Source organism: Delphinapterus leucas, chromosome 11 (assembly GCF_059928025.1).
Source record: "Delphinapterus leucas isolate spDelLeu-1000000601 "Yukka" chromosome 11, BTC_Dleu_Yukka2, whole genome shotgun sequence".
NCBI lineage: Eukaryota > Metazoa > Chordata > Mammalia > Artiodactyla > Monodontidae > Delphinapterus > Delphinapterus leucas.
In genome coordinates this window covers 78463969-78487819 of record NC_143139.1, presented here as the reverse complement: position 1 = coordinate 78487819, position 23851 = coordinate 78463969, and the positions used below count along the sequence as shown (strand labels likewise).

The window sequence follows — 23851 nt, the reverse complement described above, 5'->3', positions numbered from 1 at the left end:
TTATCTAAGATTCCAAAATCCACAAACCTCTGAAAACCAAAAGTCCCTTTGTAGCTCATTTGGTGTCAAAACAGACATGACCCTCATGGACACAAGGCTGCCCACAGTCCTTCCTTATCCCACTTAATGTGAATATTCCTGTTCTGCTAAGGAACAACTAATGTGTGTGATTACAGGATGCTGCTTACAGACCCCGCCAGAATGGTCAGACTATACAAGGTATAAACTCTTACCTTTATTAAATCAAAGAATTATAAATTCTGAAGCCCCAAAGTGTTTCTGATAACAGGGTGTGGACTTAGAGTCACAGGATAAATTGAACAAATAAATTGATTGAATAAATGACTGCTGACTCTCTGAACAGGATGGGATCTGAGTCAGCTATCAGTATTACTCAGAACCACAGGAGTAAGGCATCCGTTACTCCAAAACTATATTGAAGGTAAGAGTATGCTTGCATATGCTAGACAGCAAGTCAAACATCAGATTGATAAACACCAGGACAAAGTGAAAATTCATAAGCAAAAATTCATTATAAAAGCAAAAAGAGTTGAATGTCTCAAAGAATACCATCTATCAAAGGCTTCAAGAACAGAAAATCTGGGTGAATAGAAAGAACCTGCTGCCTGACTCCACACCAAGTTACACTACACTGTACATGCTATAAACGATAACTACAAGACGCAAAAGAATTATGACGCCGAGTACATGTGGCTACTACGACACTGACTAAATCTTGAAATCCATATTCCATGTCCATGGGGGATCCATTCTTCAACCCTTCTCCCTGAGTCCTCACATTATATATATATAAAATGTCATTTACTTTTTATTTGACTGCAGCCAAGAAAATTATCATGTTATGCGATATTAAAAAGAGTACTGGAAACTAATTAAACACTACCCTCAAAATAGGAAAATCTGGGGTCATGACTCATCTGCTTTCTTCTTTATATCCACAACCTAAAACAGTAAGTAGTACATGGTAGGTTCTTAAGATGTACTTTATTAATAAATGAAATATGTGCTACATTCTGATACCTTTGCCATCTGACAACACCGAAAAGTCAGTGGAACAACTGACAGAGGGAGGGGAAAAACTAGAGAAAAAAACAAGCCCCTAAGGCTGGTGACACCACTAGTACATGGAATAGAGACCCTCCATGGGCCTCCTATCACTCACAGAAAACCAGATTGAAATCAATGATCTCTAAGGTACCCCCCCAGCCCTATGATTACATGATTTTTCTGCATTAAAAGAAAATCTAAAAGGGTGCAGACAGAAGTCTATATAACTTACTTAAAACACTGACTAATAGAGCATGGAATAATCCCTAAATTTGGAGAAGACTCTTGGAATTTGAAATTTCATATATATGAAAAACATACTGCATCAAGCGCATCTTACCATAACTAAAAGATGGTACAAGCCTGAAAAATAGTCCAGCTCAAACACACACTGGTCTGAGGAATATTGAATCCTTATGTTCCTGTTAATAAAACATCTAATGTCCAAACTCCAAGCTGTAAGAGCCCAACCAATCCCGGCATGTTGGCAAAGTTTTCTACCTCCATGACATTGCTTAAGTCTAGCCTACCTTTTCTGTGGAATAGTTCTTAACTGCCCCCCTTCACTCCAGGTTCTCCTCTAATCTTCCTTGCACACTATTGCCAGATGAACTTTCCTAAGGAAAAGCTCAGATCTCATCACTGTTTCAAAACCTTCAACACTACTTTATTACCTTCGGCAGGATTTCGCTAATTATGTGATGATAACACGTTTCCCTATTTCCTCTCCCACTCATTATTCGGCTTCTTTTCAGTCTCCAGCACTGAAGCACTTTCCTCTACCTGTCTTTTAACGTTAGAATTCCTTAAATCTTGACTATAGCCCCTTCTCATTCTATAACTTCTCATTAGGCGACCCCATCCTTACTGAGGCTTTCATTAATATCTAGATGCCAACGAATCTCATTGTTGTGTGTTTGTTTGTTGTATTTATTTATTTTTGGCTATGTTGGGTCTTGCTGCGAGCGGGGGCTACTCTTCTTTGAGGTGCGCGGGCTTCTCACTGTGGTGGCTTCTTCTGTTGTGGAGCACTGTCTCTAGGTGCACGGGCTTCAGTAGTTGTGGCACGTGGGCTCAGTAGTTGTGGTGCATGGGCTTAGTAGCTCTGCGGCATGTGGGATCTTCCTGGACCAGGGCTCGAACCCATGTCCCCTGAATCGGCAGGTGGATTCTTAACCACTGCGCCTTCAGGGAAGTCCCTGATTAATTGTTTTTAATTACAGTAAAATATTCATGAAATTTACCATTCACGCATTTAAAGTGTACAATTCAATGGCGTTGAGTACGTTCACAATATTGTGCAACCATCACCATTACCTAGTTCCAGAATTTTACCACCATCTCAAATGGAAACCCCAGGCCTCCCCATTTTCTCACACCCCTAGTCCCTGGCAATCACTAATCTGCTTTGTGTCTCTGTGGACTTGCCTATTCTGGATATCCCATATAAATGGAATCTTACAGTATGGGGCCTTTTGTATTTGGCTTCTTTCACTTAGAAGCATAAGGTTTTTGAGGTTCATTCATGTTGTAGCATGTATCAGTACTTCATCCCTTTGTCTTTGTCTGGCTAAAAAATATTCCACTGTATGGCTATACCACATTTTGTTTATCCATTCATCTGTTGATGGACATTTGGGCTGTTTTCATCTTTTTAGCTATTGTGAATAATGCTGCTATAAACATTATTGTACAAGTTTTTGCTTGAATACCTGTTTTCAATTTTTTTATATTTTGGATATACACCTAGGAGTGAAATTGCTGGGTCATCTGGTATTTCTATATTTAACTTATTGAGGAACTGCTAAACTGATCTCCATAATGGCTGCACCATTTTAGATTTTCACCAGCAATGTATGAGGGTTCCAATTTCTCCACATCTTTGTCAACACTTGTTATTTTCATGTTTTAAAATTATGGCCATTCTGATGGATGCAAAGTGCATGTCTTTGTGGTTTTGATTTGCATTTGCCTAATGAATGACTAATGACATTGAGTATCGTTTCATATGCTTTTTAGCCATGTATATATATCTTCTTTGGAAAAATGTCTATTCCAGTCCTTTGTCCATTTTTAAATGGGGTTGTTTGTCTTTTTGTTTCTGAGTTGTAAGAGTTCTTTATATATTCTGGATACCAGACCCTTAGTAGACATATGATTTGCAAATAGTTTCTCCCATTTTGTAGGTTGACTTTTTACTCTTGTGATAGTGTTCTTTGATGCCCAAAAGTTTTTAACTTTGATGAAGTCCAGATTATCCTTTTATGTTATTGCTGCTTTTGTTTTCATGTCATATATAAGAAATCATTAAAAGAGAAAAAAATTATTTGCAAATCCGAGGTCATGAAGATTTGCCATTATGTTTTCTACTTAGAGTTTTCAAGTTTCAGCTCGTAAACTTAGGTCTTTTGAGTTCTCATTTTAAGTTAATTTTTGTTTGTAAATGATGTGACATAGGGGTCTAACTCCATTCTTTTGCATGTGGATATCCAGTTGTCCCAGCACCATTTGTTGAAGAGATTGTTCCTTTCCCCATTGAATGGTCTTGGCACCTTTGTCAAAGGCCAGTTGACCATTGATATACGGGAACCCTTATTATCTCTTACACAGATTTCTCCTCTGAACTTAAGACCCACACGTATCCATCAGGCCATTCAACATATACACCTTGACATTCCCAAAGCAGACCAGATGGTGTCCAACATCTCCAAACATGTTCATATTCCACCGTTCTTTCTGGGCACCACCATTCATTTAGCCGTGGAAGCTAGAAATGTTTCCCTCTCCTTTATTCTCCATATCCAACTCCTGTCAACTGAGTCTCCACAATATATCTTAAATCTGTCCAATTCTTTCAAGCTCCTCTGCCATTCCCTAGATCAAGTTACTGTGGTTCTACTCTCTGTACCATTAAAAGGTCTCCTAACCAGACTCATCTCTCTGCATCTATTCTTCTACTCCTTTAGTCTATTATTCAGGGAACTTTTTAAAAAAGACAAATCAAATCATCTGTCTCTCTCACTCTCCCATCCCCACTCCAGGCCCACCTTGTTTAAAAATTTTCAATGTCCTCCCATTGTTTATAGGATAAATACCAAAATGGTAATGTGGCCTGTAAGGTTCTGCAGGACCTGATTCTGAATCTCCTCTTCAGCCTGATTATACCACTCTTTACCTTTCAAGTACCTAACTCCTACTCAACCTTCAGGTCTCACCTCAAATGTGGCTTATTAAGGTGACTTCTGCTAAAGCAGGTCTCCTTGCTAATTGTTATTTTAACACACTGTGCATTTCCTTTATAGAGATTTTCACAACTTGAAATTATGTATCTGTGAGATTATTTGTGTCTATTCCCCACTAGATTTAAAGCTCCGTGAACTCCACATTTTCTAGCCTAGAAAATTTCAAGACCCTCCATCATCTGACCTTTATCGACTTAGTCACAACTATTCTCCTTCACATTCCCATCCTCACATTCTGATAAAACCCAGTAAAAATTCTGTCATTGTATACATAGTTTGTCCATACTGTTGTTTTCCTGTTTTCTCTTACTCTATTTTTCTATTTTACTATTACTCTAGCTCATTTTCACTTTTCACTCATTCATTTAAGTTTAACTTAGGGAGTACCTACTATGTGTCAAGTCCTGTACTAGAGATACTGGACTAGACATACAGAACAGAGGAAGCCATGAGTTGTGATACAAAGAAAGCAAGGAAACAGGTATATAAACAAATAGCTATAACCCCAGATAAAAGTTGATATGAAAAAGACTTCTAAAAATTATCATGGGAACAGAGAAGTTTCCTCTTCCTGAGAAAGTCATCGAAGCTCCACTACAGAATGTATAATTTTAGCTAGGTCTTGAAAAGTGAGTAAGAATGGGAAAGGAGAGGTTTTCAAGGATAAGCATTTATCATTGGTAAATCATGATGAAGGACAGTGACATGTTTGGGAGCAGCAGGTGGCCCACATTGTGTGGCACACAGGGCTTGGGCAGAGGGTGTGACCAAAAGGTGAGATGTCCAAATCAAAAGCCTATGCCATTATGTTTTGGACACAGCTGACAACCACAGTCTTGAGCAACTGCCCCTTTCCCTCACTCTAAAAGAAAAAGTATAACTTTCTAATAAAACATTAATATGAGAAACTCTCTGGTGGAAAGATTCTAGGGTGGCTCCAGTGAATCCTGCTTCCTGGTGTTCTTACCCTGTATAATCCCTTACCCTTGAGCGTGGGTGGAACTCATGACTTTCTTGGAGCCAAAACTACAGTCTTGCCTATGAAATTAATGTCCTAAATCACGTGTTGACCAATTAAAAGGGAGATTATTCAGGTTGGAGGAGGAAGGGACAGACTTATTCAGATGAAATCCCTCAAAAGAGAGACTGGATGTTCCCCGAAGCAAGAAACTCCACTTGTGAGGACGATGACGTAAACAGCCATGTTGGAAAAGCTAACAAGAAACTTTGGGCAGCCTGCAGCTGACAGCCAGCAAAAAGCAGGGGCTGCAGGCATGTAGCCACGAGGAAACGAGTTCTGCCAGCAACCTTAGAAATGAATTCTTACCCAGTCAAGCCCGTTGATGTGAATGCGGCCCTGGCCAACACCTTGACTGTAGCCCTGTGCGATCCTGAGCAGAGAACCCAGTTGTGCCATGCCACACTCCTGACCTAGAGAAACTGTGTGACAATAAATGTGGGTTATTTGAAGCTGCTAATTTGTGGCAATTTGTTATGCAGAAAGAGAAAACTGATATACATTCTAAGCTAGTGAAGATGTTTTTGTTGTTGTCGTGTGTTTCTTACTTTTTTTCCCCAAAAAATGGCTTAAATTTACTAAAGGGGCAATTGAAAGAATTGGTTAGAACAAAATTTAAGTGCATTTGTAGCCAACTCCCCAGTAAAATGAAGTGACAATTCAATGCTTTAAATTGATTTGCTCTACTTTACTGGAATGTGTAACTTCCCCCACCCCCACCCCCTCAGGCTTGCATTCTTAGTAGTTTCTTTGGCTTTTAATCAACTAGTTGCTCTCAGGTGAAAGAAAAAAAAAAAGATAGCAGATTTAAAGATCAAAACACAGCCATAAAAAAACAAATGGAAGAGCACTCTTACTGCACAACACACTACAGCACAGGAAACAGTCCACAGCCTGTCTTGCTGCAATGCTTCCTCACCTCCGCTGTTTGAGTCAGTGTTTTCCCACAGGAATAATTTTATAATAGGAAGTTGATGACCCAGCATCAAATAAGTCATTGTTATGACTAATATGGTCAATTTATATATAATAAAAGCAAAGAAGGGATTCAGACCCTCTACAATAATTTAAAATGAAGATATTATGTTTCAAGTTATAAAGATAGGCATAAAAAGACCATTCATCTTGCTTAAAAGTTCACAAGTAACATAATAAACATATATGGTTTAAAATATAACCTTATAACATCATTTTTAATCTAACTAATATGCTAGACCAGATAAACACATCATTTAATTTAACCTAATTTTGTTAAGAAGCTAACTTATCCCCATACAAAAATCTAGCAAAGGGCTTCCCTGGTGGTGGAGTGGTTGAGAGTCTGCCTGCCGATGCGGGGGACACGGGTTCGTGCCCCGGTCCAGAAGGATCCCACATACTGCAGAGCGGCTGGGCCCGTGAGCCATGGCCGCTGAGCCTGCGTGTCCGGAGCCTGTGCTCCACAACGGGAGAGGCCACAACAGTGAGAGGCCCACGTACCACAAAAAAACAAAAAAAAATCTAGCAAAGATAATTATAAGTTTATATTGCTTATGAAAATAGAATTGAAGCTCTGAAGTAAAATACCAGGAAAAGATACAATAGTATATGAAAAGAGGAGTCCTCCCTGACCATGTAGAATTTATCCCCCAAACAAAAGATGGGTCCATATTCAAAAATAAATCACAATTCATATCTGTAGGTATTAAAGAGGGGGATGTTCAACAGATGTTGGAAACTATTAAATTTCTGTTCATACCTTTAATGTTTAAAACACTTTGAAGACTAGAGCTTATAGGATAATTATTAAATATTAAAAAGCCTTCTCAAACCAATAGCCCACCTAATGTACAACAGGTAGCTTCTAGATGCATTCCAGTTTAAATCCACTATCTTTGATCAAGCTCTGCTTATTTCACCTTCCAAATAGTTCTCTAATCTTTTGATGGTTCAGGCCTTCAGTGTGCCTTACCTGGAGGACTAAACAGTCTCCTAAATGATGAATGCTATGGTCTGAATGTTTGTGTTGCCCCCTGCACCAGGTTCATATCTTGAAACCCTAACCCCCAAGGTAATGTTGTTAGGAGGTGGAGGCTTTGGGAGGTGATTAAGTCATGAGAGCAGAGCCCTCCTGAATAGGATAAGTGTTCTTATAAAAGAGGCCACAGAGAGATCCCTCATCCCTTCTCCCATGTGAGGACACAGTGAGAAGGTGCTTCCTGTGCACCAGAAAGCAGGCCCGAATCTGTCAGCACCTTGATCTTGGACTTCCCATCCTCCAGAACTGTGAAAATATATTTCTGTTGTTTATAAGCCACGCAGTCATGGTACTTTGTTATAGCAGCGCAAACACACTAAGACTACATCACTGCCCTTAGTCTAATTCGTCTCAAAGCCATTCTCTTCACTGTGGTCAGAATCATATTTCTAAATTTGTGTCACGTCCCTGATTAAAACCCTTTATTGGTTCCTCCAAAGAGAACCTAGTACTTGGCATGCTCCCAAGGTACATGCTTGATGATCTGACATGGCTCATCTCTGCAACTCACATCCTGCCTTCCCTGCCTGGCCCTTGCAGGTCCTATGCATGCTATTTCCAGCCTCCTGTCTGGGAGGCATGTCCTCCTCCCTCTTTACCAGGTACTTATTCATCTTTAATCCTCAGTTCAGGACTTTTATCTCCTATTTCCTCTAAGAAGCCGTCTCAGATACTACTCTACCTTTTCAGATTGTTACTAATACCCCTCTCTGCTGCCTCCACAAGTGCCCTGTGTATATATCCATTCCCCACTCTTAGCACATGATTATTCAGTCTCTGTATCTGTCATTTCTGCTTGATGAGTGTGCTCTTCAGTATGATCCCCAGTGCTTAGCACATAGGAGGTGACTGCTGTTCACTGAATGAATGATGAAGAAAAATGAAGACGAGGGAGCAAAAGTGAGCCCTGTCAGTTGCAACACCTCTCCTGAAGCACAGTCTGGAATGGAATCCTCTGTGGGATTCGCCCAGACCAGGGGATAATGCCTGAGAGTATTATCTACCACTAATCCTGAGAGAAACCCCAGCAAAGCCAAACTTCTACATCTGGGATATCCTATAGATCTACCCAAATCATCTCACACCCACACTCAGAGGATGTGCTATTCCCGTTTCAAACTTAAAAAGCCAAACCTGTAGTACAAAATGGATGTCAGGGCTTCCCAGGTGGCGCAGTGGTTGAGAGTCCGCCTGCCGATGCAGGGGCCCGGTCCGGGAAGATCCCACATGCCGCGGAGTGGCTGGGCCCGTGAGCCATGGCCGCTGAGCCTGCGCGTCCGGAGCCTGTGCTCCGCAACGTGAGAGGCCACAACGGTGAGAGGCCCGCGTACCGCAAAAAAAAAAAAAAAAAAAAAAAATGGATGTCAGCTACACTTACCTAACAAAGCTGAAGATGGTGGTCACATTTAAGAGTGTGCATACTTTCTAACAAGAAGGGTAGAAACAGAGACGTCAGTCCCCTTATTCTGTAATCTACAGGCAAACATCCCTCTGTTTACTGGATAAATTCTAAACTCTTAGCTATGTCTTACAAAGCCCTTCCTGATCTAGACCACCTTCCTCTCCAGACTTCTCTTGTATAAGCTCCTCGTATGGCCCACATTCCAGCTGTTCCCTCCTACTAAATTTAGGCAACTTGGTTCTTTGCCAAAGTCAATAACTTTGATATTTAAAAAGGGTTCAGTAACGATAGCAATATTTAGATATCCAGATATTCTTGTTTCATTTTGGCAGATAAAGATTTAGTGTGCATGATCATCTTAAAAAATGAGAAATAAAATGTTTTCTCATTTCACTAGTATTCAAATAATGAGTAGGTGTCTTTTGACATAAGATGTGCTTCAAACAAATTTTGAAAAGTTCAATTTGTCAGAATGCAAAATGAGGCACAATTGATTTTTTTTTTTTTTTTTTTTTTTTCTGTACGCGTGCCTCTCACTGTTGTGGCCTCTCCCACTGCGGAGCACAGTCTCCGGACGCGCAGGCTCATTGGCCATGGCTCACGGGCCCAGCTGATCCGCGGCGTGTGGGATCTTCCCGGACCGGGGCGTGAACCCGTGTCCCCTGCATCGGCAGGTGGACTCTCAACCACTGTGCCACCAGGGAAGCCCCATAATTGATTTTTAACATTTTAATTTTAAGTGAGCTGGTTGTCAGATTTCACTTGAAAAGGACCCACAATATCTACATCAAGGGCATGTCAACTATCTTCAAGCATTCTTGTCATTTTTCTATGTTCATAAATTTATCCTACTACTATAAATCCTATTATCTGACACGTGTGAAGGGTTAACCAAATTTCCAGTTTATTGCAAATATCATAAATACCATACAGAAATTAATAATTTATAACAATCTCTACATGTTTTCCATATTATTCAACAATTGATAAAATTAGATATGAGATGATACTGAACCTCTCTTGGGGTCAAAGCACCATACTAGATATTGCAACTACAGAGAGATTTCCAAAATGGCCTCTGCCCAGTGGGGAGAGAGACCTGAAGACAAACCAACCCAATTCCATAAGAATTATAATAGTGATAGGAAGTGAATTTTTGGATGCACGGAAGAGATCATGATTGCTTTAGGTCATGTAAAAGTGTCACAAAAGAGGTGACATGTGAAAAGTGTCCTGAAGGATCTGTAGAAGTTTGCGAGGCAGAGAGAACAATGAAAGTGATTGCCCAGAGCTATGAAATGGCATGGTACTTTCTAGTACCTGAGACTGAAATATCTGGGGCAGGGCTGTGGAGCAGCAGGAAGGATCAGGATGCCACATGGGCTTTTTCTATGGACAATTAGTTTTGCCTTTTTGGTGAGGACAACACTAGTATTATAGAAGTGTATGCAACAGATAAGAAGAAACAGAGTAAGGCAAAAAGCCTAGGTAAGAGGCTCTTACAATAAATTTCAGTGAAGTATGAAGAAGTTCCAAATCACAGCAGCTGGAATAAAGGTGAGTCAAGATGTTTATCAGTCAGCTATTGCTGCATAATAAACAACCAAGAAACTCCCAGTGGCATACAATCGTAGGCATTTGTTCCCATAGATCTGAGGATCTATTGGGCTGGACTAAAGTTGGGTTTGGCTGAGTGGCTTGGCTGAGACAGCTCTGTATCACATGTCTCATCTTCCTCGGGACCAGCAGCTAGCCTAGGAAGCTTTTTGTGTTTAGTTTTGTTTTTTAAGGTCCATGTCAGAGGTACAAGAGAGTGGGTGGAAACATGCAAGACCCCTTAAAGCCTGGGCTTGGAATTGACACACCATCATTTCTGCTTTATTGGCCAAAGCAAGCCACATGGCCAAACCCAAAGTCACAAGGAGGGGAAACATATTCCACCTCTTTAGTAGTAGGAACTGCAAAGTCAAATGGCAAAGGGCAGGAATACAGCTAGGGGTTTAGGACTGGTGACAATAATGCAAAATACCACATTCTGGCCTCCAGAACACAATAATTCCTGTTCTTCCTAAATGCAATATATGCTCACCCCAACCCAAGGACTCTAAAAGTCACATCCAATCACAGCATCAGGCTCAGTTCAAGACCTTGTAATCTACACTAGATTCAGATATGTTTCATCTTGATAAGAACAATGGATTGCTCTTTGTTCAGTGAACAGAATGAGCAACTCCCGAGATACACGCATGCGCGCACACATGCGCGCGCGCGTGCGCACACACACGGAGCCTACAAACTGAAACCAGGACAGGATAACTGCAATAAACACTTCCATTTTAGAAGAATGGGAGGCTCCTAGCAGTCACTGGCCTACAGCAATTCTGAAATTCAGCTGAGCCCAAGTTGCTCTGTGGATGGGAAATGTTTCTTAATTAGGCCTGGGTTCTGCTTCCTGGGGGCGCCTCCCAAATCCATTGTTCTCCACAATGTTTTTGACTGCTCTTCAAGATGTCCTTCGTTTCTCATCCTCCTCAACCATTTCTGAAAAGGGCTTTGGAAGATAGGCCATTTTGGCAACAGAGCAACTTTCTCAGCCTGCCTCCTGTATTACAAAGTTCAGGGCTTGGAGAATTTTTTATATTTTTGAAAAACCTCAATCTTTTAGTCCTAAGTGGGAGCAGTGATTTTGCTAAATCAACTGTTTAAAATACTTTGTAAATGTTTATGCATTTGACTCCAGTCTACCCAGTTAGCCAAAAGTCAAAAGTCATACCCACAATTATTTTCTAGACATGCTTCTCTCTCTCACTCTTGACTTAATTACTGCTACTAATAAGTGCATATCAGACTAATGTGGGACCATGCCCTTAAGCTTCCTAAATGTCCTTTTTACCAGTTGAAAAGGCATACCACAGGTTCTCAATTTTCTTAGCCTCAGGTATCTTTTACACTATTAAAAATTATTGAAGACTCCAAAGAGCTTACCTTAGAAAATTCTAGAAAGTACAAGAACCCATTCCATTAGCTATCAGGGCAACGATGTAATCACATGTCACATAAGCACTGGAAAACTTCACTCTATGCTCATGAGAAAATAAGAATGAAAAAGGACGTCTTACTTAGTACTGTTATGAAAATAATTTTGACCTCACAGGCCCCCAAAATGATCTTAGGAATTCTCAGGGCTCACCAAACCACATTTGGAGAATTACTGGTCTACTAAAAGACACTTTTTCTCCTTTCAGAGGTTCTAACTATAGATTCCATAGCCACACCCTTGATTTTCCCACAAATAACATAAATCTAAACAGACTCTGTCTTTACCTTTTTAACTCTAGTCTTTTTTAAGAGCTCCACCTATCTAAGTATGTGGAACTTGATAATTTAATACATAAAATAATTTTTTACTAGAAATATGCAGTGATTATCTACAGTATTAACTTGTTTGGCATTCTGTTAACTTTAACTGCAAAGTAATACATCTAAACCTTATTGATACAAGGTAAGAAGAACCTTGAAAAGAAATAGAGTGGAGAGACTAAAAATTAGAGTTCATGACTTGCCAAGTAGGATGGTCCTACTGGAACCTCAAGAGTTTATTTGGAACTCTGAAGGGTTACACCTTAAAAGTAAGAATAAACCAGGAATTTAAACTCAACTTGGAAACACCTCAATCCCTGATTGCTTTACGATGACATGGGCGTGCTCATTCCCCTAGCCTAACTGCCTGCCACAGTGGTAGTAAATCTTCTCAGGGAGAAGATAATAGCATTTAGAGACTCAAAGTATTTCTACAATTTTTCATGATATCAATAACTCAATAAAGAAATATTCAAGAAGACCAGATGACACAATGTGACCAAAAACTGAGAGAAATAATGTAAAATAGAAACAAAAGCATAGGATATCCAGATATTAGTTATCAGAGACAGACTTTCAAATGAATAAGGGAGGGGCAAGATAGGGGTAAGGGATTAAGAGGTACAAACTATGTAAAAAATAAGTAAGCGGCAAGGATGTATTGTACAGCACAGGGAATGTAACTAATATTTTATAATAACTATAAATGAAGTATCTTTAAAAATTGTGAATCACTATGTTGTACACCTGAAACTTATAAATTTATTTTTGGCTGCATTGGGTCTTCGTTGCTGCGTACGGGCTTTCTTTAGTTGTGGCCAGCGGGGGTTGCGGTGCGCGGGCTTCTCATTGCAGTGGCGTCTCTTGTTGCAGAGCACGGGCTCTAGGCACACAGGCTTCAATAGTTGTGGTGCACGGGCTTAGTTGCTCCACAGCATGTGGGATTTTCATGGACCAGGGCTCAAACCTGTATCCCCTGCATTGACAGGTGGATTCTTAACCACTGCACCACCAGGGAAGTCCCTGAAACTTATATAATACTATAAATCAAATATATCTCAATTAAAAAAGAAAAGAAAATACTTGCTGTAGGTTTTTGGAAGATATATTTTCTCAGGATAAGGAAAATTTCTTCTATTCATAGTTTACCAATTTGCTGAACTTTATCAGATACTCTTTCTGTATCTATTGAGATTATCCTTATTGTGGTGATTTAAAATAATGGATTTGTTAGTTAAATTATCCTTGTTTACTCAAGATAAATTCAAATTAACTATAAGTTATATGTGATAAACACATATATGTGTATGTTATGTACTACACACACTTTTTCTATAGCTTTGTTTCAGCATAGTTTACAAAAAATAAAATTAATTTAACTTAAAAAACCTAAAATTAATATATTTAAGGAATTAAATTATAAGATTCACCAAGAGAATTAGAAACTATAAAAAAGAACAAAATGGAAATTCTAAGCTAAAAAATAAAATAGATGATATTAAATACTTACCAGATTAGGTAAATACTAAATTAGACATAGCTGAAGAGAAAAATAGTTTCTGCTAAAATTTTTATTATTACATTGAATCTGAAAATCAACATGGTAAAAACTGACATTTAACAATGTTGAGCCTTCCAGTCTATGAACACAGTATGTCATTTATTTAGGTTTACTTTCTCTCAGTAATGTTTTGTAGAATTCAGAGTACAGGTCATGCATAACTTTTATGAAATTTATACCTCAGTATCTCATATTTTTGATTCTACTGTAAACAGTATTAACTTTTAATTTCAATTTTTTTGCTAGTATATAGAAATGCAATTGATTTTTGTATATTGACCTTATATATTGTAACCTTATTAAATTCACTTATTAGTATTAAATTTTTAATATATTCCATAGGGTTTTCTATATAGTTGAATACATCATCTGTGAAGAGACTTCTTTACTTCTTCCTTTGTAATATGGATACCATTAATTTCTTTGCTTTGTCTTTGATCTTAGGGAAAAACCATTCACCATTAAGTACAAGGTTAGCTGCACGTTTTTCTTAAGATGCCCTTTATCTAAAAATAGAACTACCATATGATCCAGCAATTCCACTGCTGGGTATATATCCAAAGAAAACGAAAACACTAATTTGAAAAGATTTAGGCACCCCAGTGTTCATAGCAGCATTATTTATAGCAGCCAAGATATGAAAGCAACCTAAGTGCCCAATAACAGATGAATGGATAAAGAAGATGTGATATATATAATACATATATAATATATACTGTAATATATATATATGTATATAACTCAGGCATAAAAAGAATGAAAGTCTGCCATTTGCAACAACGTGGATGGACCTAGAGAGTATTATGCTTAGTGAAATAAGTCAGACAAAGACAAATACTCTGTTATTGCTTATATGTGGAATCTAAAAAATAAAACAAACAAATGTGTATAAAAAAACAGAAACAGACTCACAGATATAGAGAACAAACTAGTGGTTACCAGTGAGGAGAAGGAAGAGAGGAGGGGCAAGATAGGGGTAGGAGATTAAGAGACACAAAATACTTTGTATAAAATGAGCAACAAGGACATATCTTACAGCATGGGGAAATATAGCCATTATTTTGTAATAACTTTAAATGGAGCATAATCTATAAAAATATTTCATCACTATATTGCAAAACTGAAATTAATATACTATTGTAAATCAACTATACTTCAATTTTAAAAATTTTAAAAAAGATGCCATTGGGAATTCGCTGGCTGTCCAGTGGTCAGGACTCCGCATTTTCACTGCCAAGGGCCTGGGTTCAATCCCTGGTCGGGGAACTAAGATCCTGCAAGCCATGCAGCACAGCAAAAAAAAAAAAAGTAAAAGACGCCCTTCATCAAGTTGAAGAGGTTCTCTTTCATTCTTACTTTGCTGAGAATTTTCAATCAGAAATAAATGTTGGATATCGTCAAATGTTCTTTTTGCATTTATTGAGATGATCATATGGTTTCCCTATGTTAGTCTGTTAACATAGTGAATTACATTAATTTTATAATGTTAGCCCAAATTTGCATTCTTGAGATAAGCCTAAGTCATATGTATTATTTTTTATACATCATTGGATTCCAATTGCTAAAATTTTGTTTAGTACTTCTGTATCTGTACTTCTGATAAATATTGGTTTGTAGTTTTCCTGTGATTTTGGTGTTAGGGTAATGCTGACCTCAAAGAATAAGTTGGGAATTATCCCCTCTTCTATTTCCTGGAAGCATTTGTTGAGAATTGGGATATTTTCTTTAAATATTTTAAAGAATTCACCAGTGTAGCCATTTAGGTTTGGCATTTTCTTTGTCAGAAATATCTGCAGAATCTGTAGTGATGTCACTTCTTTCATTCCTGATATTGGTAATTTAAGGGGGTTTTTATGTTTCTCATCAATCTAGCTAAATGTTTATCAATTTTATTGATCTCAAAGAACTAGCTTTTAATTTCACTGATTTTCTCAATTGATTTTGTTTTCTATTGCACTGAGTTCTTCTCTAATCTTTTTTCTTTTCATTTGCTCCTTTTGGGTTTTACTTGCTATTATTTTTCTAGCTTAAGGTGGAAGCTGAAGTTATTGAGTCCTTTCCTTTTCTAATACAGGTATTTAATGATATAAATTTCCCTGTAAGTACTGCTTTAGCTGATTCCCACAAATTATAATTTGTTTTCATTTGCATTCAGTTCATTATACATTCTAATTTTTTATTTCATCTTTTTATGTTTAAGCAATTTGTATCTTTATATTTAAAGTGGATTTCATGGATTCAGTATACAGTTGGATAAAAAAGATTCACTCTCATAATAAGGGTAACGACAACTTACACTTAATGCAATTACTGATACTGCTGTTTAAATCTACTATTTTACTGTTTATTTTCTATTTGTCCCATTTATTCTTTGTTCTCCTTTCCTTTCTTCTTTTCCTTCCTTCTTTTGGATTATTTTCTATGGCTACATTTTATCATCTTTGTTGGTTTACTAGTTATAACTTTTTCTTTTGTGGTTGCTTTGGGGTTTACAGTATACATTCTTAGCTTATAACATTCCACTTTCAGGTAGTATTATTCTGCTTCACAGTTAGTATAAGAATCTTAAGAGTAGTATGCTTTCATTTCCCTCCCCTCACCCTTGATGGTACTCTTCTCAGACATTTCACTTTACATATGTTAACCACACAATACACTGTTATTATTTTTGCTTTAAATATCTATTAGCCTTTAATGAAAATTTAAAATAAGAAAAAAAAGCCTTACGTTTGTACACATATTTACCATTTTTGTTGCTCTTTATTCCTTTGCATAGAAGATCTCTATCCAGTGCCTTTAACATTTCCTGTAGGGCAAAAGTCTTCTTGTGATAAATTCTTTCAGCCTTTCTAGGTTTGAAAAAGTTTTATTTCATTTTCAAAAGGTATTCTCACTAGGTACAGAATCTAAGTTGAGTTTTTTATTTCCAAAAATCCAGTATTTGAAAATTATTTCAAATATTTTGGGTCTTTTTAAAATTCACTTGTATAAATCCAATCTCTATTATGCTATCTTGGCCAGAGGCTAAAATTCAATTTCAAGTTTCCCATTTTTACCATTTAAAATTTTTCGTGCTTATTTAGCTTTTAAATTCCATGACAAAAAAAAGCTTCATCTTTATGCATAAAGTTACTAAAATTATTTTATTTATCCAACCTCTTTTAATACACATTATGTGCATTTATAGAAAAAGGCAATAGGAAAATATTAACCGATTTAAATACAGCATGTAGCAAAACACACTTTTATGTATTCTAAATCTGTTTGATAATGATATATAAGAAAACCTGTTACAAGCCATAATGCTTTTATAACTTGTCAGGAAAAAAGATTATAGAAGCACTCCTAAAGCTTTAATACAAATGTATTCTCTGAGCCGCACTAGGACAAAGTAATCTGCTTTTATTTCTTGAAGTAATTATTAGTATGTTTACACTTATTTAATATATCCTTAAAATCTCTCATCACTTAGGGGAAAAAAGTTAGTAAGCTAGCTAGATTTCTTCTTTTTTTTTTAATAGAGTTCTTTTAGTAAATACTTTCATCTCAGAAGTCAAAATTGGGCAGGAGTGCTATATACAAGGTACATAGTTTAAATGTTTGGGACAAAAGACTATAAGAAGGTAAACAAGCCAGTGGCCCTCCTAATCTTATATCACTAAAAATGTATATCAGAGCAGGCAGATGTACACTTCTACATATTATCAAAGAGGTGTAAATTCTTTTGACAATTAACCTTCCTGTTGTGTTTTTTTAAATTTTATTTATTTTATAGTAAGGTCAATAGTATAAAATATTACACACAACACACAAAGAATTAGAGAAAGTTAATGATATAAACCACAAAATAAAATAAACCACACCTCATTTGGGAGAAAAAAAATGGCACTAATACTGTAATATTTAGTATGTAATATGAAATTTTCACTGTTTGTAAGTTGAATTATATTGATTGAAACTTTATAGTATAATTTTGTATGTTATTAATTCATGAGATAATCAGCAGATATGCAGTTCTGGTTGAGTCTTATAAACCCTTAAAAGTTTTCATAAAGTGAAATTAGCTAAAAAATACTGACCAGGAGTAGAGATTTGTTAGAAGTATAATACAGTAACATAAATGCAATAGATATAATGTAATCTGTGCAATTCAAAATTCTGAAAATTTTCTTATCAAATGTACAATAAATAATAGTCATACTTGACTTCATCAAGTTAACAAAATAATTATTAATCAACCTTGTGTTTTATTAGTCAACTGCTTAGAAACCCAAAACACCAATTAAAATTACTTTCTCCATAAAAATAGAAGGTGTCTCAAACTCTTTAATCATCAAACATCCAAAAAAATTTGGAAGGCAACTGTCAACCAAAAATATTATCTGTTTAAAAGAGGTTATTAAAAAACATAATCTTTTTTTCTGCACAATTTTCTTTTCTTATGAAAAAGGGCACTTAGTGTATAGCTAAAGCTTTCAGAAAATAAAGATTCTGTTGGCTTTCCTCTTAGGCAGATGACACAGTGTACAGTTTTTAATATAAAAATATAAATATTTTTGACAGAAAAGATGAAATAGTGGTTGGTATACAATCCCATCACCCTTTTACTTGAAAAAAAATTTTCCCAGAGGCCATGAAAACAATACTGAATCTATATAGCTCTGTGTTGCCAGAAGCTTCCCAAATTACAAAACATTATTCACTGAAATTTCAAAAGTGTGCCCGCAGTCTTTTGTTTTCTTCTCGTAGTCTTTCAATTTCCGCCACTAAACCTTCATTCACTGAGTATCTTTCCAACAAAGAGTGCATTTCATTCTAGAAAAGGGAAAAAAAAAAGCTTTTAAAATTATTGCCATTTCGTTTATTTGGCAAGCCATTTTACATATTTTCAGCTATCATGTTTCTCATGTTCGATTAACTAACTGAATGATTTTTTTTTAACTTAACCACCCTTACTACTTTGTTAATATAAATGAAAGAGCACCGGTGAAATTTATATATTTGGAAAGCTTATATTTGCACATTTCGGAAGCTTTTTGCTTACTTACTGCAAAAAAAAAGCTGTGAAAAAGTAGCTATCATACTTTTTTGTCATACTATCACATCATATCTTTGTAACTATCACAGGTTACAAAGAAGGGTGACTAGTTAAAATCTATTTTACTTATTAAATTTCTAAAACTCCCTGTTTATTTCTTAGCAATTAGATATAACTAAGTAAAAATACATCACCCCTTTATGGACTTTTTAGATCCACAGCTATGCTCACTTACAATAAAATATGTCAATACATACCAATTGCATATGAAACTGTTTAATCATCTCCACTTGCAAATTCACAATATCCTTATGGCATGCTTCTCTAGGGAAGAATGTAAAATATTTATTAGAATTATAACAGTTTTACCAGCTCTAGATCATTCAAGAAAATGGCTAAACTCTTATCGTTTCACGTTACTGTTGATAATTATTATCACAATAGTAAAAATACCACTGCACCTAGTATTTATTTACTCTGTGCTAGGCACTGTTTCTTGTACTTCAGATGTAAGAACTCATTTAATCTTCACAACTAGGTGCAATTATTACCTCCATTTTACCAGTGAAGTAACTGAGTCACAAAGTAGTTATAACTTATCCAATGTCACACAACTAGTAAATGGTGGAGTAGGATATAACCCCAGGCTGTCTACCTCCAGAACTCTCATTATACTACATTCCTTAATACAGAAATTATCATTAAGGAAAGACACAGGTTTATATTACAATGAAATACAGATAATGCTCTAGGTTATAATGTTTTAACTATTATCAATGTTTAAGCTATCAAAAAAAAAAAAAAACTTCCAGCAGAATGAAAAGAGCCTATTTGGGTGTTTGTAACAGAGGTTTACTCAATAAAATGCAATTAATTCATGCCTACAAAAGCCATAAAAGTGGGAATTCCCTGGCATCCCAGTGGTTAGGACTCAGCACTTTCACTGCCGTGGCCCGGGTTCAATCCCTGGTCAGGGAACTAAGATCCTGCAAGCCACACGGTGCAGCCAAAGAAAAAGACATAAAAGTTATGAAGTATAACAATAAAAGGAACATTCAGCCACCTGCCACACAACTTATGGGCTAGAACATTACCAAAATCATAGAAGCTTCCTGTGTGCTCCTCTCTGACTCCAACATTTACCTCTTGGGAGAAGCCTAAGAAAGAAGTCACTACGCTGCTGAATTTTGTTTGAGCAAAGAAATGTTTTAAAAAGAAAGAAATATATATATATATATATGTATGTTTGTATGTATAACACAGAATCTGTAGTCAGTCTATTTTCGTTGTGCTTGCTTTTGAGCATTACAAAAAGGGTACCATATCCTATGTAGGCTTGAGTAGTGGACATTTAAAAAATAATCCAGTATCATGTTTTCAAGTTTCATATTCTACATATCTGTAATTCACTGATTTATACTAGTGTGTACATTCTCCTGTCAATTTGAATTGTTTTCAAGTGTTTATTATTACAACGTTGTTATAAACAATCATGTATATGTCTTCCAACCCACATGTGCCAATTTCTGTAGATGATATATCCAAGAGTAGATGTGTTGAGTTATAGGTATGATCCAGAGGTACACTGCTCAGACTTACAAAATAACAGAAATTATTTTCCAAAGTGGTAGTGTCAACGGACACACTCATCATCAGTATAACAGAGCTCATCTAGCTTTACGTCCACACCAAGACTTGGTGTTACCAAGCTTTTTACAATATTTTCCCATCTACTGGGTGTGAAATGGTATCCCACTGCATTTTCAGTTGTCTGATTAATTTGTAGGGCTGAGCATCTTTCCTTATGTTCATATACCATTCCTCTTCTGTGAAATGCTTGCCTATGTCTTTAAACTATTTTTCTACTGAATGTCTTTTTTAAAAAAATTGTAAGAGTTCTTTACATAATCTGATCCTTTATTGGTTATATGAGTACTGCAGATACCTTTTGTCTTTTCATTTTATTCATAGTGTCCTGGGATAAACAATTCCTATTAATATTCTCAAATTTACTAACCTAATATTAATGTAAATTTATCAATCTATTTTTATAGGTAGTGTACCCTCTTATTTTTAAGTAACTTCTCAAACCCTGAAGTCATATATTGATATAAATTCTCTTACAATGCCTAAAATGTTTCCATTTACATTTAAACTTTTACCCTGTATGGAACTGATTTTTTAAATAGCATGCAACAGGGATATATACATTTCCTCTGTCATATATCACATTTCCATATATACATAGGCATTTTTTGGGGGGGCGTGCCTATTTGATCTCTTTGGACAATTTGTCCACCCTGTGTTAATGATACACTTTTTTTTTTTTTTTTTTTGCGGTACGCGGGCCTCTCACTGTTGTGGCCTCTCCCGTTGCGGAGCACAGGCTCCGGACGCGCAGGCTCAGCGGCCATGGCTCACGGGCCCAGCCGCTCCACGGCATGTGGGATCTTCCCGGACCGGCGCACGAACCCGTGTCCCCTGCATTGGCAGGCGGACTCTCAACCACTGCGCCACCAGGGAAGCCCAATGATACACTATTTTAATGATAGCCTATCTATCTGACAAACTAGTCCGCTTCAACCTTATTCTTCTCCAGTGTCTTGGTTATTCCATATCTTCCTTCTTTCATATACATTTTGGAATTATCTCATCATCTTCTTCCAAAAAACCCAGTTGGGATTTGACTGGAATTGCATTCAATCTATAGACCAAGTTAGAAGAACTGACAGCTTCATAATATCTTCCCATTTAAGTGTTAATGCTTTCTAATAAATTTTTTTTAATGTTTTTCCACACACAGATCTTTACCATCTTTGGTTAGATTTATTCCTAAGTACCTTATTTCTTCTGTTGCAACTAAAAGATATTTAAAAAAATTTGTTTCTCTTCTGCTTTGAGTTATGACAAGAGCTGTATTAAAAAACAAACACAAACAAACAACAACAACAAAAAGTGAAGGCATCGTAGAACCACCAAAGTAGCCAGGATTGGAGGGACCACGGTCTTGTAAAGAAGGCGAGTCTACTAGGTAACCTCCACATTTACCTCTGCTTTTCCCTCTGCGGGATGTGCTGATCCCATATTATGAGAAAAAGAGGCTGAGATGAGAGCAGTGGCCTGGAGTTTGAGACAGTCTCACTTGGTTGGGGAGTATTAGAATTCAGAACTCCCAAGGCAGCCAGCACTGCAAGGTCCAAGATTCTGGAAAGGGGGTACCTGTAGAAAGTAAACCTGAATCTGTGCAATTTCCCCTCAAGACATCTTTGACTCCTAAGCAATGCCTGTACTGAGTTAGATGGCAGGAAAACAAACATAAAGTGGCAGCTAGGGCTTCCCTGCCGGTGCAGTGGTTGAGAGTCCGCCTGCTGATGCAGGGGACACGGGTTCGTGCCCCGGTCCGGGAAGATCCCACATGCCGCGGAGCGGCTAGGCCCGTGAGCCATGGCCACTGAGCCTGCGCGTCCAGAGTTTGTGCTCCGCAACGGCAGAGGCCACAACAGTGAGAGGCCCACGTACCGCAAAAAAAAAAAAAAAGGCAGCTAAAGAGGAGAAAAGGGTTTTGAGAGCCCTGTGATGAAGAATTGGAGGTTTAAGTTCGGGACCCACCAAGATAAAAAGGCCTGGTGAATACTCCAGACATTCAGCTCATATCTTAAAAGGGCACAGACTAAACCCTAGGAATAAAGGCAAACCAGAAATAAAATAGCCCTAAGAAAACCTAAAACCCAGGAAATGATCTGCTTGCCAGAAGAAACTTAAATCTTTTTTAAAGACAACAGAAATAAACCCACAGACTTCTGCTTAGGATGTTAGCTCCCCAGCCCTAATAATGAGAACAAGCCAGATAACCTATAAAATCATACATTTTAAATAAATTCAACTTTGAGAGTGCAAAGAAATCTAAATGAACTAAAATCCAGAAGAAGAAAGACCCACAGTTGTTTTCATAGACAGGGCAGCAGGGGAAGAAAGCTGCCACTGATAGGCTAAAGAGAACTAGCTGAAATTTTTATAGATTTTTAAAGGTCAAGTGAAGACTGTCAAGACAGTTTAGAATCCCAAGGAGTCCCAGCCGAAAATAAAGTCTCCATTCCCTCAACAACTTTTTGCCACAGGCCTTCACTGAGTAAAAATTAGGGGCAGAGCAGGAGGGCTGAGAGAGACAGCCCCTAGGGCACAGATGCACAGAGCCTGGTGAAGACTTAGGGCAGGGGAGAAGAACTGACAGTAACCCCTCTGAAGCACTCCAGGCCCTCACAGAGAAGTCAGCCTCCAGAGCTGAGGGAGAATGGCTAGCAGAGAGCCTCTCAATAGCCCACTCTGTCCCTCCGTTGTAAGGTACAGCTGGCAACACCTACTGGAGGCTGAAGTCAGAGCAGGCGAATTTGCAGAAATCCTGTGAGCCATTCTGGGTCCTCTAAGCAGAGGCTGCCTATGGCTGACAGAGGGGCAGAAGAGCAGAGAGAGGCCCCTACCCACCCTCAATCCCCAGGTACAGGCACACAAGGCATGATTTCTTTCTAAATTTGCCCCAGAAGAACTTCTCCCTTTCTGTGTTTTCAACATTGCTTTATTCACATTATATTACAGCTGTAACCAGACAATTCTGCCATTTTGCCCTATATATGCATTCCTGAAATATCTCATATATTTTAAAAAACTGTTTACGGAAAAATAATAGGACCAGAGTTTTTTAAACGTGGTATGTACATATAACGGAGTATTATTCAGCCTTAAAAAAGAAAGAAATCTTGACATGTGACGTGGATGAACCTGGAGGGCATAATGCTAAGTGAAATAAGCCAGACACAGAAGCACAAATACTGCATGATCCCATTTATATGAGATATCTAAAACAGTCAAACTCATGGAAGCAAAGAACAGAACTGTGGGTGTCAGGGGCTGGGGAGAAGGGAAAACAGGGAGTTGCTAATCAACGAGTTTAAAATTTCAATACACAAAGTAAGTTCAAGAGGACTGCTGTTACAATATTGTGTCTATAGTTAACAATACCGTATATTGCACACTTGAAAATCCAAGAGGGTAGATCTCATGGTAAGTATTCTTACCACAATAATACTGAAAAAGCAAAAAAAAAAAAAAAAAAAAGGAAAGAAAATAACAGGATTTAAGGAGAAAGGA

General features: G+C 37.4%; 1 protein-coding gene across 5 annotated transcripts in view; it reads right to left on the bottom strand.

Moving 5' to 3' along the window:
* Positions 1-18185: 18185 nt before the first annotated feature.
* NEDD1 (NEDD1 gamma-tubulin ring complex targeting factor) overlaps positions 18186-23851 on the bottom strand; it is a 43645-nt gene continuing 37979 nt past the window's right edge. For all 5 annotated transcript variants that reach the window (XM_022562392.3, XM_022562393.3, XM_030763473.2 and 2 more), the window contains 2 exons: positions 18964-19030; positions 18186-18483 (listed from right to left, as the gene is read on the bottom strand). In XM_022562392.3, the coding sequence (XP_022418100.1) occupies positions 18379-18483; positions 18964-19030 (172 nt within the window). In that variant the 3' untranslated portion in view covers positions 18186-18378. The remainder of the gene's footprint in view (positions 18484-18963; positions 19031-23851) is intronic.